Raw genomic sequence first — 14,338 nt, 5'->3', positions numbered from 1 at the left:
GGAAGGGATCTTCCAGTCACAGGGCAGCAGCCATTTCAGGGGCCAGTCCTTCTAGCAAGACCCCACTATTAAAAATATTGCATTGTACACCTAAGATAATCAAAACATAGAACAGATGTTCGTCCTATCCACTGCTCATTTTATTGCTTTTTAGTTTATGTCATGCCTAAATGAGCTTTTTATTAGAGAGTACTTAATCGTGTTTGGACTCGAATGTCCTCTACCTCTGTTCCCTATTTTCTTTGAACGTCTGTTTTTAGAAAATAATCTTTCCCTGAGACACATGGAAAGGGAGTGATTTGCAAAGCCTCAGCTAGTGTAATTAAGAGGCAAGAGCAGCTGACCTAAAAAAGCAACAGCGAAAAATACAGGCAATTGTTAAACATAAATTACTCCGTAATTAAGTTGAATTGCCTCATAACAAAACTAGATATTTCCCTTGTCCATTACTTGGACAAAAGTTGTACCGAGGGAGTTTACATGTGGCATATTCTTCCACTGAGAAGTTCATAACTCTGTGAAAGATAGTATCACAGCAAAAAAAAAAGGTTTGCGTGGGCTTGGATTCAAGCGCTGGTCTCAGGGAAGGGATGTGTTGCAGGTACGGCTGTGTGAGGTGCCTGAGCCAGCCTGACGTCTCAGTGCTGTGAGAGGGACACTGCTGCTTCCCTCCTCACTGCCCCAAGCTCTCCCTGTCGCACTCCCTGTCCCTTGCAAAAAGTGCCCATTCACCTCAGCCCCTTCGTCCGGGCACGCCATCAGTGACTAGAAGGCAGGAAGGCAAGCTGGACGTTTCCTAGCTGTGCAACTGGCTGGACCTTCGGAGTTGTGCAAAGTCTTCGGAATTAGAAGCGCTGCACACAGTTACAGCAGTTCAGGACCGCAGAGGTCAAGGAGCCAGATGAGTTACAGACAACTCACAGAAATCAAAGTGAAGTTTAGCAGTGAGTTAACCTGGACCTTCCTTGAGTTTGCCCAAGGAGTCACCTCCACTCACAGCGTAATGGCAGCTGGCGTAGTTGCACTGCAGGAGTTTTACAAGTTTGAGGAAGTAATTCCTCCTTATGCCTCAAGATGTGAACCTAACCCTGATAGGGAGAAAGAAGCTGCGTGTAGTTACGATTTTTTTTTTTCCACTGTGGAGCTCCATGGACCTTATTCTGCCCACTGCCGCTGGCCACAGCCAAAGGACTAAGCAGCTGCAGGCATTACCGGTCTGCACCTTCTACACTCCCAATATGATGGAGAAGACATCAAACTATGATCGTACTCCCTGCCCAGCATCAGAGCCTTGTCTCATAATACCCATGGTTTTTAATGTTGTAGAGGAGAGATGAAACCTAAAATCACTGCTAGAAGAACAGCAAAAAGAACATTTATGCTTGATAGTCCTTCCTGGTCAAAAAAGTCAAAAAGTAATTTTGCTGCAAATAGGATTGATTACAGATCTCCTTCTTGTCCATCCACTAGACCTGAGAAACGAATCCCACAAGCAGCCAGGGGAGACCAAGAAGACAACAGGCTGGGTTGCTGTTTGGTTTTCTTCAGGTTTTGAACAAGGACAACAGAAACCACTGGTTCCCAAGTTAAATTGCCTGGGCTCACAAACTGATTGTGGAGAACAGGCTCCTCACAGGGAACTGTGAATATAAACCAAACTGCCATACTACTCTGCCAGGGTCTCCTCTGGGAGATAAAAGCTTTCAACTTCACTTCATTAGAGAAAGGACTGTAGCAGAAATCGTCTCCTACTATTGACCAATTCAGCTTGCATAACCTATGTTTAGTTTTACAACACTGCCTTTTCCTCGCTGTCCTGCTTCACTTTATGTGAGTGGGGTGATCACAGCAATAAAGTTAGTCATCAGTGCAGTTTATTAGCCATTAAAGTGTTAGGGAGCAGCGATGCCAGTCTGCCCCACGGCAGAACAGCCATGCTGGAGAACCAAGTGCTTGATATCTACACCAGCATCTTCCACAGAGCAACCCCTCGGCCTGGATCACTGCGGGTATCCATGCAAGGCAGCAGCAGCATCTTTTGGATGTTGATCTCCAAGAAGAAAAAGCGTTATTTCTATTACACTTCAAAAATGTGTGTTTCCTCAGTGCTTTGGTTGGCAGTGAATGAAATCACACACCTCATCCGATGGTTCTCTTGTGGCACCAGCAGCGCTGCCTCAGATGGGGCAGACGCTCAGCTTTGGGCATCCCTATTCACGGCTGGAGCTCGAGAGAGACAGGGTGGCTCTGCTGCTGCCTGAGATGTGCCAAGGCAGTCCCCACCTTTCCCCAGCACCAACTTGTTTCTTGGCCATTTATCAGCCATCTGCCCCCCAGCAATCCTGAGCCGCAAACCACCCAGTAAACCAGACCCCTTTCTGGAGAAAAAGACTGACGTCTTCTGAAGAGATCTAGAGGTTCAACAGACTGGTTTCATAAGTCCCAAACGAGCTTGCAGATGAAACCTGGTGAGATTTTATTGTAGGCAAGAGGAAGGTGGACACTGGACTTCTGCCAGCTGGCATTTGCAGGTTTGTTCCAGGAACAGAGCTACACACATTTTTTTATAATAATTATTACTATTATTTTATTTTTAATCATAGCCAGGTCCCTGAAATTTCTGTCTGCTTTCTGACAGCTCAGTGTCTTTAGCCTCCTACCAGTCCTGTCCCAAACAGAAGACCTGTAATTGTCTGTGTTTCTGTGAAATGAGGTTAAGTCAGTCACACAGGAAGGTCACAGAAGAAATCTAGAGCAAAATAGGAAACATAACGGGATCTTGGTTCCTCTCTTGGCCATCAGAAAATCCAAGCCGAAACTTGCAATCTCAGAAAACAGCCCAGATTCAACAGTCCTTATGCATTATCTGTGCTTTCAGTGTTCAGGAGAACCAGGTGTTTTGCACCAGCCTCTGCTGTCAATTACTATGGCACAAATCTGTGCTAACTTCACCAGTTGCTGCTAAATTACTCAAGTAAATGTTCTTTGTATTTTCACTACGATACTAATGGCCCTTGTGCCCACTTGCAGAATTTAGCTGAAAAATGTACCTTAAAATTAGTTAACAGGCTCCATAAGCGGGAAAGAACTGCATCCACGTTAATAACATGCTGACATGTCGTTCCCAGAAGACCATGTGTTTTGGGGTGGAAAGACCCCTTGGAGGTCACCAAGTCCAACCTCCTCCTCAGAGCGGGGCTGTTGGCCAACACTGATTCAGATCAACCTGAGCTACAGCATTTATAGTTATTTTGCACATAGACCATTATTCTACATCCCAGGGATGTGGAACAGCAGACTTTTCATTGATTTCACTGACTTTTGGTGTCTATCATCTGGTCTGGGGCAGGGAGGCAAATACAAACCCTATTTAATATGTGTGAAAGGGATATATTGCGAGAGTTGTATGTTGACCCTGAAGCCACCTGAGGTCATACCATGAGACAAACTCAGGGCACTAAGGAAGGTTGTGTAAATGTTGTCCCTGAAGTGTGCTGTGAGCTGAGGGCAGTGAGTGGAGAAATGCTGGCTCCATAGCAGCTCACGTGGACTTTAAAGTGATTAATATGAGCATTTACGTTATGGAGGGAGCTCACAGAGATCTCAGAAAAGAGGGCTGGAAAGGGGCGCAGAGCAAAAGTGTTTGTATAAATCTGTCTCCCTGATGGCCGCGTGGGGACCTTCAACTCGGTACACTCTGAATTGCACCGCAGGAAAACACCTTGCAGCTTGAACAAGGCGGATGTGAGTAACCCACCCAGTGCATCCCCCTCTCTCCAGGAAGGACTGCATGGCCTTGAAAGATGAAGGTACAAGCTGTCTGTGGGATCTTTGCCTTTCACTCCGACTATAAGCCTGCTTACAGCTCAGGGTGCAGCCCCTCTGCATGTCGGCAGCTGACTAGAAAGCCTCTACTATCAGGTCCCGAGATGTAAACGAACAGCACATCGCCAACCCAAAACAGGCACCAGGAAAACAGAAAAGACTGCTTTTACCTTGCAGGGTGGCATTTATTCTACTTGATCTAATTATTTGTCATCAATGAAGTGAGCTAAAAAATTAGTTTCATAATCCCCTATTGGTCCATAAAACTTACTTCAAGGTTTAGCAGAGCAGAGAGAAAAGTTAATGGTGCCATCTCTCTTGCCATTGAAAAAATGCAAAATACAGTTTGAAAACTGAGAGGCCAAACTCTTTTGTCAACAAGACAAAACCTTGCAGAGGCGGAAACAGCCTTAGGAACAACGTACAGATCTCCACTGTAGTTTCAGTTTCTGATGTCAGGAGGTGGAAGCCTCAGCGTGAAATTCCCTTCCCTCCTGCCACGGACTCGGAGCCTGCATGCCCCTTGTAAGACGGCCCCGGCACCCACAGATGGGGCTGGGGGTACCCGGCTGCCTGAGGCTGGTGCTCGGCCCACAGCGGTGACCCGCTGTGAAGCCCGGCAGGCACCACGGACCCCGTTCCTGCCAGAGCAGGCCAGAAAGCTTTCACCGTGTCTGGCGGCAGCTGGCCGCACGGTACACTTCACAGGTTTGCGTTACAGCTCAGAAAAGCTGAAAAAGTTTAAAATCGCTGGTTACTGTTCTCCCAGGCCACCGCCCAGAATGAAAAATGTCCTTAGGACACCCATGTCTATCTACAGTACCCAAAGTTAACAACTGAAAGGAAGACAGATGCAAAATAAGAGCTCAGCAAATGTATTCACTTCTAACACAAGAGTTGCCAAGTCCCTACCACAGTAAATTACCATCTGCCGGCTTCTCGGATGATTTGAAGGATAAAGACAGCCTTTTCTCGATCCTATAAAAAGCTGAACTAAAATCTTAATTTCAGATAAACGCAGATGAGGGAATTAATCTCTTAACTGCTCTCCTGCTGTGCAGTCTTATATGTAAAAAACCAAATGGTGCCATGTTTCAGGTGCTTTGAAGGGTAAGAACCTGCAGGAGAACACTAACAAGATAAGAAATGACAACGTATTCCTTAAAATGTGGAGCTGGTGTCACTTCAGCATGAAACGGACAGCCTGGTTCATTGTCCTGTATCGCAGATAATGCCTAACGAGGGTTTCTCTCTGCTTCATTTCAGAACCACGACCGCACATGCATCGCGTGCAGAATCATCTACCGGTCAGACGAGCACCATCCTCCCATCTTACCCCCCAAGGCGGATCTGACCATAGGGCTACACGGAGAGTGGGTGAGCCAGCGCTGCGAGGTGCGACCGGAGGTCCTCTTCCTCACTCGGCACTTCATCTTCCACGACAACAACAACACCTGGGAAGGTCACTACTACCACTACTCCGACCCCATCTGCAAGCACCCCACCTTCACCATCTATGCCAAGGGACGCTACAGCCGGGGAGTGCACTCATCCAAAGTGATGGGTGGCACAGAGTTTGTGTTCAAAGGTAGAGTGGCTTGCTACACGGGGGGGGCAGAGGCGGTCACGTAGTTATGGACCAGAGCAGAGTTCGCTCTTAACGATTTGGTTGCTGATGATTTCCTTCTGTCATTTTCAGGAGTTAGTAGTTTCTTGGGAAGTTTGCAGGCATTGTGTGAATGCCCAGCCAAACCATAACAGCTGCGTGGCATTTCACACCACTGAAGCAATACTCATTTGAGGCAGAGATCTTTAAGTAGAGCACAAGAAAATAAGATTTCGCATCACTAAGTCTTGGAGTCCAGTGGCCAGACTTCAAGCATCTAAGCAAAGTGTCCAAGATTAGATCTCTGTGCTAAGGCTCCTTCAGTAGAGAGAAAAAAGCACCTTCAGAAGGCATTTCAGGTCTGAAGTGGCATAAATCATTTTGTGTCAAAGACAGACGTAGCAGCATGTGTCTTTTTATCAGCTTCCGAGGGTCCCTAGAGCAAGGATGTCCCTAAAGACAGCTCTGATTAATCCCACCGCAGTGACGACTAGACATATCTAACCAAAACCCCTCAAGTACTTTGGGAAGCAGCGCTCAGTGGTGACGCCACCCGGGTCCCTGCGGCTGAGAAGCCTTCCTGTGCAAACAGCCCCGCAGCACCCTTCTTAGAAAGACCTCAGTGGCTTTAACCACTCACACAACCAAACATCTCCAAAACACGACATCCCACCGTGGCACCAGCCCCAGCGGAGCCTCTGGAAGCCCCAAGCGCTCTGTGGGCTCTTTTCCTTATTTCAGTTACCATGTGAGAAGCACAAAGCTTCTTGCATGGCTCCAGTTTAGGAAAGCATCTAACTATACAAAATAATTTACTAATCTGGGATTTTCATAGGAGGCAGAACTTGCCTGTCAGAGCTTTTGCTCTTTCGAGCTGCATGCAGCATGTCCCAGCTCAGCTCCGTGAAATCCAGTTTTTGCTTGAATTCGTGGTTTATGGTATGCCAATTTACCTTACAGATCAAGGTCACTAATTTCATTTTACCAAAACTTTCAGGTTCAATTTCTATAAATTACCTTTTATACCAGCTAGAGCAAATAATGTGAACCGTAGAGCCATTGAGTCGAATGTGTTTATAAAACCTCAGAATAAAACTCCCAACAAATCTTATTATAAAATGACCTGCAAGAAAATTTGGGATTTTGGTGTGTTGGGAGGCATGAGGGCTAGTTATTTGCTTCTGTTTTGGTCAGCACCGATCCATTCAGATCCCCTTTTCTTGATATACAGTGTCAGATGCACACCAGGAAAAATCTCTGTTCAGCTTCCATAGGCTCATTCAGTTTGGCTTTTCCCAACTTTTTAAACTTGGCTGAAAAATAAAACTTTGTGTGCCTCAAACTCCTTTGAAATACAGGCAGGTTAGAACTGAAGCAGCTGCAGCACTTCTATGTTTGATACTGCAAGCTGCAGCCACTGTTTAGAGATGAGAAAAAACATATCTCTATAGTTCAGCTATATTTTATAATTCATGCAAAAAAGGACCAGTAATATAGGAAGATAGTGCAGCTGTGGCACTTTCCAAATTTTCTAATTGGAACTAATTATTTCATCAGCTTCACAGGGTAACAGATGTTAAAAAATGATGAAAAATACATGATAAACAGCCCTACTTATGGATTAATACAGATGGTAATAAAACATGAGTCAAGTTTTATTGTTTCCAATTTTACCCATCTCCTAATATAACCAACCAGGCTTTATCTGTAAAGGACTGTCTGGAATTTATGAAAAACTCTGCTTAATCTCTGGCTGAGATATGTGGCCATCAGGTTTTCTTCAACTGAGTTGGCGGGGGCGGGGTGTTCTGTGCGAGAAGCAATTACATCAAAGACGTAAAATGATGCAAATAGATTCACTGGCCACACCTGCAATATGAAAAATTGATTTAAGAACGATCAAGGAGAGACAATTCTGATTTCACAGGTACGCCCCAATCCGCATGCTGTCTTTGCTTTTGCTTTCGTCCCTCTGCTAACAGCTCCCCTCTTCCTCTCTCACAGTGAATCACATGAAGGTCACTCCCATGGACATATCCACAGCCTCGCTGCTCAATGTCTTCAACGGGAATGAGTGCGGAGCACAGGGGTCCTGGCAAGTTGGGGTTCAGCAAGACGTCACCCACACCAATGGCTGCATCGCACTCGGCATCCGCCTACCTCACACCGAGTACGAAATCTTCAAAATGGAGCAGGATGCCCGGGGCAGGTACTTGCTGTACAATGGCCAGAGACCAAGCGACGGGTCCAGCCCCGACCGACCGGAGAAGAGAGCCACTTCCTACCAGATGCCTTTAATTCAGTGCGCTTCATCAGCACCCAGATCTGAAGGGTCACCAGAGGAGAATAAAATAAGGCTGTATAGCAGCGGGGCACCGGAAAATCATCCCAGTGCCCCAGCTCTTGCTTTGGTGTTTATTTGTACTGTGTCATATTGGGACATTCTCAGCTAGACATGAAAAAAACATATTTTTCATGACTACAAAGCCAGGATTCCACCAGACTGGGGGTTGTTTTTCTTCTGAAAGAAAGGGACATTTATTTTCTTGATGCACTTGAATGCCTAAGAACTGTTGTTCTTTTCCGTACTTCCCCCCTCCTCCTTGGATCCCGAACGGCACTCGTTTGATGTTTGTGCTTTGAACTTCATCCAGTCTGATCCCTGGCCTGACATGACTGCACAAAAGTAATTGCACTTTAGGACTGCAGACTTCTGGGGGGAGGGAGGGGGTCTCCCTTTTATTATTTTTGGTTTTTTAACTGCTGGGGTGATCGTTATGATCCTGCTTCGGTCGTCTCTGCCAGGTTACCGTTGTGGTACTCTTCTCCCCAACACCCCGTTTCTCATCAGAATTTAGCTCTGGGGAAGGGCTCGGTGTCATGCCAGTACTGTGATAGCAGCTTCCCCCTCTGACTTCACAGCTCTGATGTAGATATGTATATAATGAGGAAACCCACAAAGATTTATCTTGTCATTATCTCACAGCTCATAACACAAAAAGAAACAGCAAATCAACAGCCCTCCGTTCAGATAGTGGTAAATGGTTGATACCTCCAATTAAAAAATATTCCAAGTAATTTAAGCTATTTTTACAATCATTAAGTTTTAAAAATAACCAGTGGCTTAATAGTTTCTCATTCGATTTCCTTAGCTATGCAATTGCTTCGAGGCCTCCCTTTGTATCTAGTGAGTAGTCACAACCAAGCCCCCTTAAAGCCAGACAGAAGCAGCAGGAGTGTTTTTTCTGTCGGATGCACACAGGTAAGCTGCCGATACGCGGCTGCAGGGACTCCTTTTGTTTTCCTATTCCTGAGGCCTTACGTACTCGGTGTGCAGTATTTGTGCCTGGGATTTTGTGTCAGCCAGGTGGGCAGAGTAAAGCAGCAAGTGGGGTCTAACATGTTCCGCGACCCAATCCAACAGCGTATTTTGAGTGATGTGACCTCCTGCAGGAACAAGTAAAGGGTCTCAGCAGCGAGCACACCGTGGCCCCTACTAGACCAAGAAAGCAGCTGGAACCGGACCCGCGTCCACCCGAGGGAGGGAGGGAGAGAGACTGGCCCCGACTTACCAGAGGGAGGAGCAAGAGTTGCACAAACGCAGCCTCGCTGGACGTGCGCATACCATGGTTTCAAGAGCGTAAATCAGCATTGGCTTTGGGAGACACTGCCGGGAAGGCGGATAGGCACAGCCCTCCGACAGCATTCAAGAGCCTGCCCTGGAAACCCTTGGGCTTCCCGCAGTGGCAAATACACCCTTGTGTGCACTGATGCAAATCAGAGCAGGTTCTGGAGGCAGTAGGGGAGATACTTAAGGCCAGCAAGGAGGTAAAAGTTCCTAGATGAACCATGCTCCCCTGCTTTAATGGGGAGCGAGCTGAGGGCACAGCTTAACCTGGCGGCATTTGGGCTGTGGCTTTTACTGACAAACACGCGTTTTGGCTCGCAGGAGGAGCAGTAACATGTGTAAGAAACATAAGGAGTAAGGTCATAGCATTTCTTCATCAGTATCAGCAGCTTCTAGCTGCCCAGTCCAGTACTATGTGAGAAAAAAAGCCTTTAATGTGTTATTTTCAACATCATAGGAAAAGTATGTCTTAAATGAAGGTCTTTCAGCTTTACATAGGTGACTCTCCATACTGTCTGCTATAGCAAAAGCATTCTTTGAAAACATAGTGACAGCATGGACCTTGCTAGCAAAAACAGCAGGAAAAAGCCGTTCAAGCAGCAAATTGCTATGCTCAGGCTCCCTACCTCCCAAAGTCCGTGCCGCCTCGGCAGTTTTTCCAAGCGGGTATCAGCCTTGGATGTGGATTTCCTCAGAGTTGGAACAAAATTGGTTCACCTGGTTTTGAGAGAGCAGGAGGAAGAAGAGAAGGAACAGTACCATAGATTCACTGCCAGGTCAGATCACATCTTTCACGTTTTTTTCCCAGACAGATGAGAAGTCAGAGAAGACTCATTAAGAGTCAGGAATGGAGCTCAGGACAGCTCTAGTTACCAGAGAAAGTGTTCATCCATCCATCTGGTATCAGATCCTCCTTCAGCCTGCTGGAAGGAGCTGAAAGCCAACTCACCGTGATTAATCCAGCCCTATGAACAACAGCTGCTCTGATCAGCATTTCTTGATGGTTTTCTGCTCCACACAGTTAAACCTACTTGAGAGTCAGTTCTGGATCAGTTGCTGGTAGGAAGGCATCAGGAGCAGTTTTAACTAGAGGGTCAAGAAGGAGACACGATGCCTCTGAAAGAGAAGCGAGGAACCAGGATGGAGTTTGGTTTTCTCTAGCTAGACTTGAGTTTTGTATTCAGTGGACTGGCACCAGCGTATCTCCAACTGAGGTACTGAGCTGTTACAGTCAAACAAGTCCCTTAAATACTAGCTTCGTTTCTGACTTCTGTGTGAGACCTGGCGGCATGAGGGAATTCACGTTAGTTTTTATTCCTGAGGATGCGTATGGCGTGACATCCCTTAGGTCACACAAGACAAGCTTCTTGCACCACCATTGACCATTCCCATGTTAGGTGGCCCTGTCTCTGGAAAAATACCAATGGCTAGTTGTCAGACCCTGTCCCTTCCCTATGCAAGTGCCACACACAACTCGGTCCCAGCTGAGATCTGCACACGTTTGTGATGCAGGACTGAAGCAGAGAGCAGAGGAACTGCTCCGCAGCGTGATGTTCCATATTCATCAGGGCAATGTTTATTAGTGCTTTGTGGCTCCTCTGTAAATTGCCTTATGTCAGAAATATTACAACAGTTTGAAGAGAAAGACCTGTCTAGTTCTTGCCTCTAAAAAGCACATTCATGTCTCAACTGTCTTGAATCACAGGCTTGCAAATATCTAGGTTTTCCAAGGCTTATGGTTACACTAAATGCAAATCTGACTCAATGTACAAATTGTACAAGAACTGCATTTTTTTTTCCTATTATCTAGAGATAGTTAAAAAGGAAGTATTTGAAAAAGGCCTTCATAATGCATTACAAGAGATCTGACTGGGGACTCCTCAAGTTTATTTGTAGTGTTGACCAGAAACATAATTTTTATGATCTGGGTTCTTAGTGTATGCTGCACCAGCTTCCCTCCATGTGCCTATATATTTTTTCTTTATTTTTCTGTTAGCCAATACAAGTCAAGTTGAACAAAAATGTAAGTCTTCAGAGTGCATGGTTTATTTGCCAACCCATGTTCTCTGCAAGGCTTCTCCTAGGTTGCAGGCACAGAACTAGGAGCTAAGTTTCCTTGATCTTCTGGTTTCATCATGCACTAAATTAACCGCTGCACAGCACCACATGCATTTGTGACGCAATGTATTCCATTCATTTTATTTCTCCAACCTGACCTCATGTGTTGGCAGCCCTGGCTGCTAAAGAAGCTAAGCCGCAAGTGGTTTAGCAGTGGAAGACCTACCAACTGAGTGATTTTTCCCATACCAAAATGCAGAAGCTTTAAAAAATGAAACAATTAATCCTACTCAAGGAGCCACCTGACAGAAGTGGTAACCTGAAGAAGTTCTTGGGCAAATTGTTTTAACAGGTCCTATTTAAGAAATAGGACAAAAGGGATGAGAAAAATCAAAACAAGTGTTCTTGCTCTGTTTCTATACCGTTTACATATTGTGCCTGCTGCCCTGGTGTAGAATGTCATTTCTATGAACAGAAGTCCATATTTTAAGATATAATGTCTGTCTTGCTCGAGTTGGAGCGTGCTTGCTTAAAGTGCAGGATTTAAAAAATAAAAATCTTTTTATTTTTTTAAAGTTATAGAAGATATTTTTCTTCTCAACTATGTTCCAGATTAAACTGCCAGGGAAGTTTAAGCACTTGTTAAACTATTGATTGAAATAAAAAAGCCTAACTGAAAAATTAAGGATTTCTTTGCCTCCTATACATGTTAGTTTTCTGTTCTGTTGACTTTCCACCTGTAAAAAATGATAGCTGTTTTGGAAAGCGATAACCAAAAATCCCTCTGTCAAGTAACTTGTGCACAGAAAAGCTCATTGCTTACTCTATACACAAAACGTTTCTGCTTGAGAACACGTCACTAGAAACAGCTCTGATGGGTACAGCTGGGATGATTTGGGTTTCACAATTTCACAATTTCATGTTCTCTGAATAAAATGGGGCTGGAAGCGCCCAGTGAGTAACAATGGTGTTGGCTTGCAAGGAGAGTATGGTCAGAGCAGCTGTGTCAGGACAAAGGGTGTCGTTCAACAGAAACCACATGTTTTTCATAAAAGATGTAAGCAAACCAGCATTACCGCTCTGCTATTGCATCTCACTCGCTTTAAGGGCTACAACCTGGGGGAGGGAGCAGGGAGGGGTGAGAAAGGACACTTTTCTTAAAAAGGAAGAAAAACCTGAAACGAACTGAGAAAGGAAAGCAAGCCACAGGATAACAAAAGCATCTTTCTTCAGTGCTGTGCTGTTTCACTCCTGCTTCACTTGTGCACAGAAAGAAGAGGTGAAATGCAGTCAGTGAGACTTCCACCACCACCAAGAGCTTTGGAGTTGACCAATTTCTGAGTTTTCAGAACTGACTGAGGAAATCCCTGGAAGATGAGCTCGGTTTCCAGGAAGCATGCCCTAAATTACAAGGTACTCTGAATGCAGTAGCCCCAGCCTGTGAAGAAGTGGCCTCCCTTCCACAAAAAGTGGTGGGTACGGATGAATTCAGGCATAAATAGATTCTACTCACTCCTGACACAACAGGGAAGGCTAGGTAATAAAACCCAGCACCACTCATTCTGAATTTTATACCTTCCATAATCTGCCGTACTCTTACTACAAGTATTTGCCAATAATTTTTTCCTTCTAGTCTTCTCCTCTAGTGCAATCACTTTATTTTTTTAACTGCTATTTTCTGCCAGCAATAAATAATAATAAGGAACAAAATTTCCACTCCACTGCTGAATCAGGCAGAAGCATGGCTGCGAGGAAACAAACCGCAAGTACCCTCAATAGCTAAGGAAACAGTGCTGTTGGCCTAAGCAATTATTTCTCGGGCACCTTTTCCCCCACCCATTCTTCTTCATAAATCTGCTCCGGGCTGTAGGACCAGTCCATCAGATGGAATCTAGCTATGGCACTACCAAGCCCCAAGGACAATAATTAATTCCTACATGTCTTCTGGTAATGGGAATTGCCTGTGGTTGCTGCCTCAAAGCAGGCAGACACAATTCCCAACATCCTTTTCCCATGGGAAGCACGTCAGTCCTTGTCTGCTGCCATTTCCAAGACAGCCTATTGGAAAATGAGAAAGCAAGCTGCACAGGATAGTGCTGTCTGCAAATAAAGAAATGAAAAGGGCTTGGGAAAAAAGTTTACGCTTGAAGTTGTTAGGCATTGTTAGCTCTCCTAGATTAACACTGCTGAATTCTGCGATTCCACCCACAGAAAAAATCCCAGGATCAGACTTTCACCTGGGTGTACTTTCACCCAGAGGACAGATGCTTGCTAGACAGACACATGCCTTATGAATTTCTTTAAAGTAACGCCCAACTACTGGATCACTTTTCTCTTAGCACCAAACAGTACCCTGAAGACCCCCAAAGATAACGAAAGCAATAAATATGGAGCCATCAGCTCCATCAGCTGCCCTACAGAAGGCACTGCTGGCAACGACCCTGCCGTCCAGCAAACACAATCAGCAGTTTCGACACCACAGACAAGAGGCAGACAAATTCCCAAGCCTTCCGCCACCCAGCTGAGCCATCAACTGGAGCTCGCAGGTGGGAGCGGGCGGTGGCAGCTTGGTGGGGCGGGGCCGGCAGGGCGGGGCCAGCGGGGCGGGGCAGGGTGGGGCCACGCAGGCTCTGCCAGCCAGCAGAGCGAGGCTCCCCCTCCAGCTGCCCCCGGGACCAGCGCTCAGAGCCAAGCCCGGCACGCTCCGAGGCTCAGTCCCCACTCCCCAGGGTGGCAGCGGCTAGGCAAGCTGTCCCTTGGTCTGGTCCCAGCAATTAATTCAGAGCTGGTGAGAGGGTGGAGCAGTAACCACGGAGCAGAGGAGAGGCAGCACGGTAAGAGGGGACACCATCGCCTCCCATGACAGACAGGAGGGATCAGCAGAGCCTGGGCAAATGAACAGGAAAGGCCTGTTGGTCCTCAAGCCAGATTCTCTACTGAGCCCATGGTTTTAGCATACAGAAAATAAAACATATACACATCTTTTAAAGACATTTGACAAGTCTTGCCTGAGGAGCAGGCTAAGACGGCAATTTCCTTCCACGTGACGCGCTCTCCTCACCAGAGGGGCACAGCATCGGTGTGAGCGGTAGCGATAAAAGACCATCACGGGAACTACACTCAGAAGAAGTCCGAGTTACACTTTCCAGAATTAAGAAACGCCAGAATGAAGCTTTGCCCCTGTGGCCTTTGCTGCAGCCCCTCCTGCACGCCCAGTGCCA

General features: G+C 46.1%; 1 protein-coding gene across 2 annotated transcripts in view; it reads left to right on the top strand.

Annotated features, from left to right (window-relative positions):
- Positions 1 to 11,802, top strand: part of APCDD1 (APC down-regulated 1) — a 32,502-nt gene extending 20,700 nt beyond the window's left edge. For both annotated transcript variants that reach the window (XM_030011815.1, XM_030011814.2), the window contains exons 4-5: positions 5,092 to 5,413; positions 7,436 to 11,802. In XM_030011815.1, coding sequence (XP_029867675.1) covers positions 5,092 to 5,413; positions 7,436 to 7,884 — 771 coding nt within the window. In that variant the 3' untranslated portion in view covers positions 7,885 to 11,802. The remainder of the gene's footprint in view (positions 1 to 5,091; positions 5,414 to 7,435) is intronic.
- The last annotated feature ends 2,536 nt before the right edge of the window (positions 11,803 to 14,338 follow it).

The sequence above is a fragment of the Aquila chrysaetos genome, chromosome 4, assembly GCF_900496995.4.
Source record: "Aquila chrysaetos chrysaetos chromosome 4, bAquChr1.4, whole genome shotgun sequence".
NCBI lineage: Eukaryota > Metazoa > Chordata > Aves > Accipitriformes > Accipitridae > Aquila > Aquila chrysaetos.
Note: the sequence above shows the minus strand (reverse complement) of the source record. Positions and strands in the feature narration are given on the sequence as shown.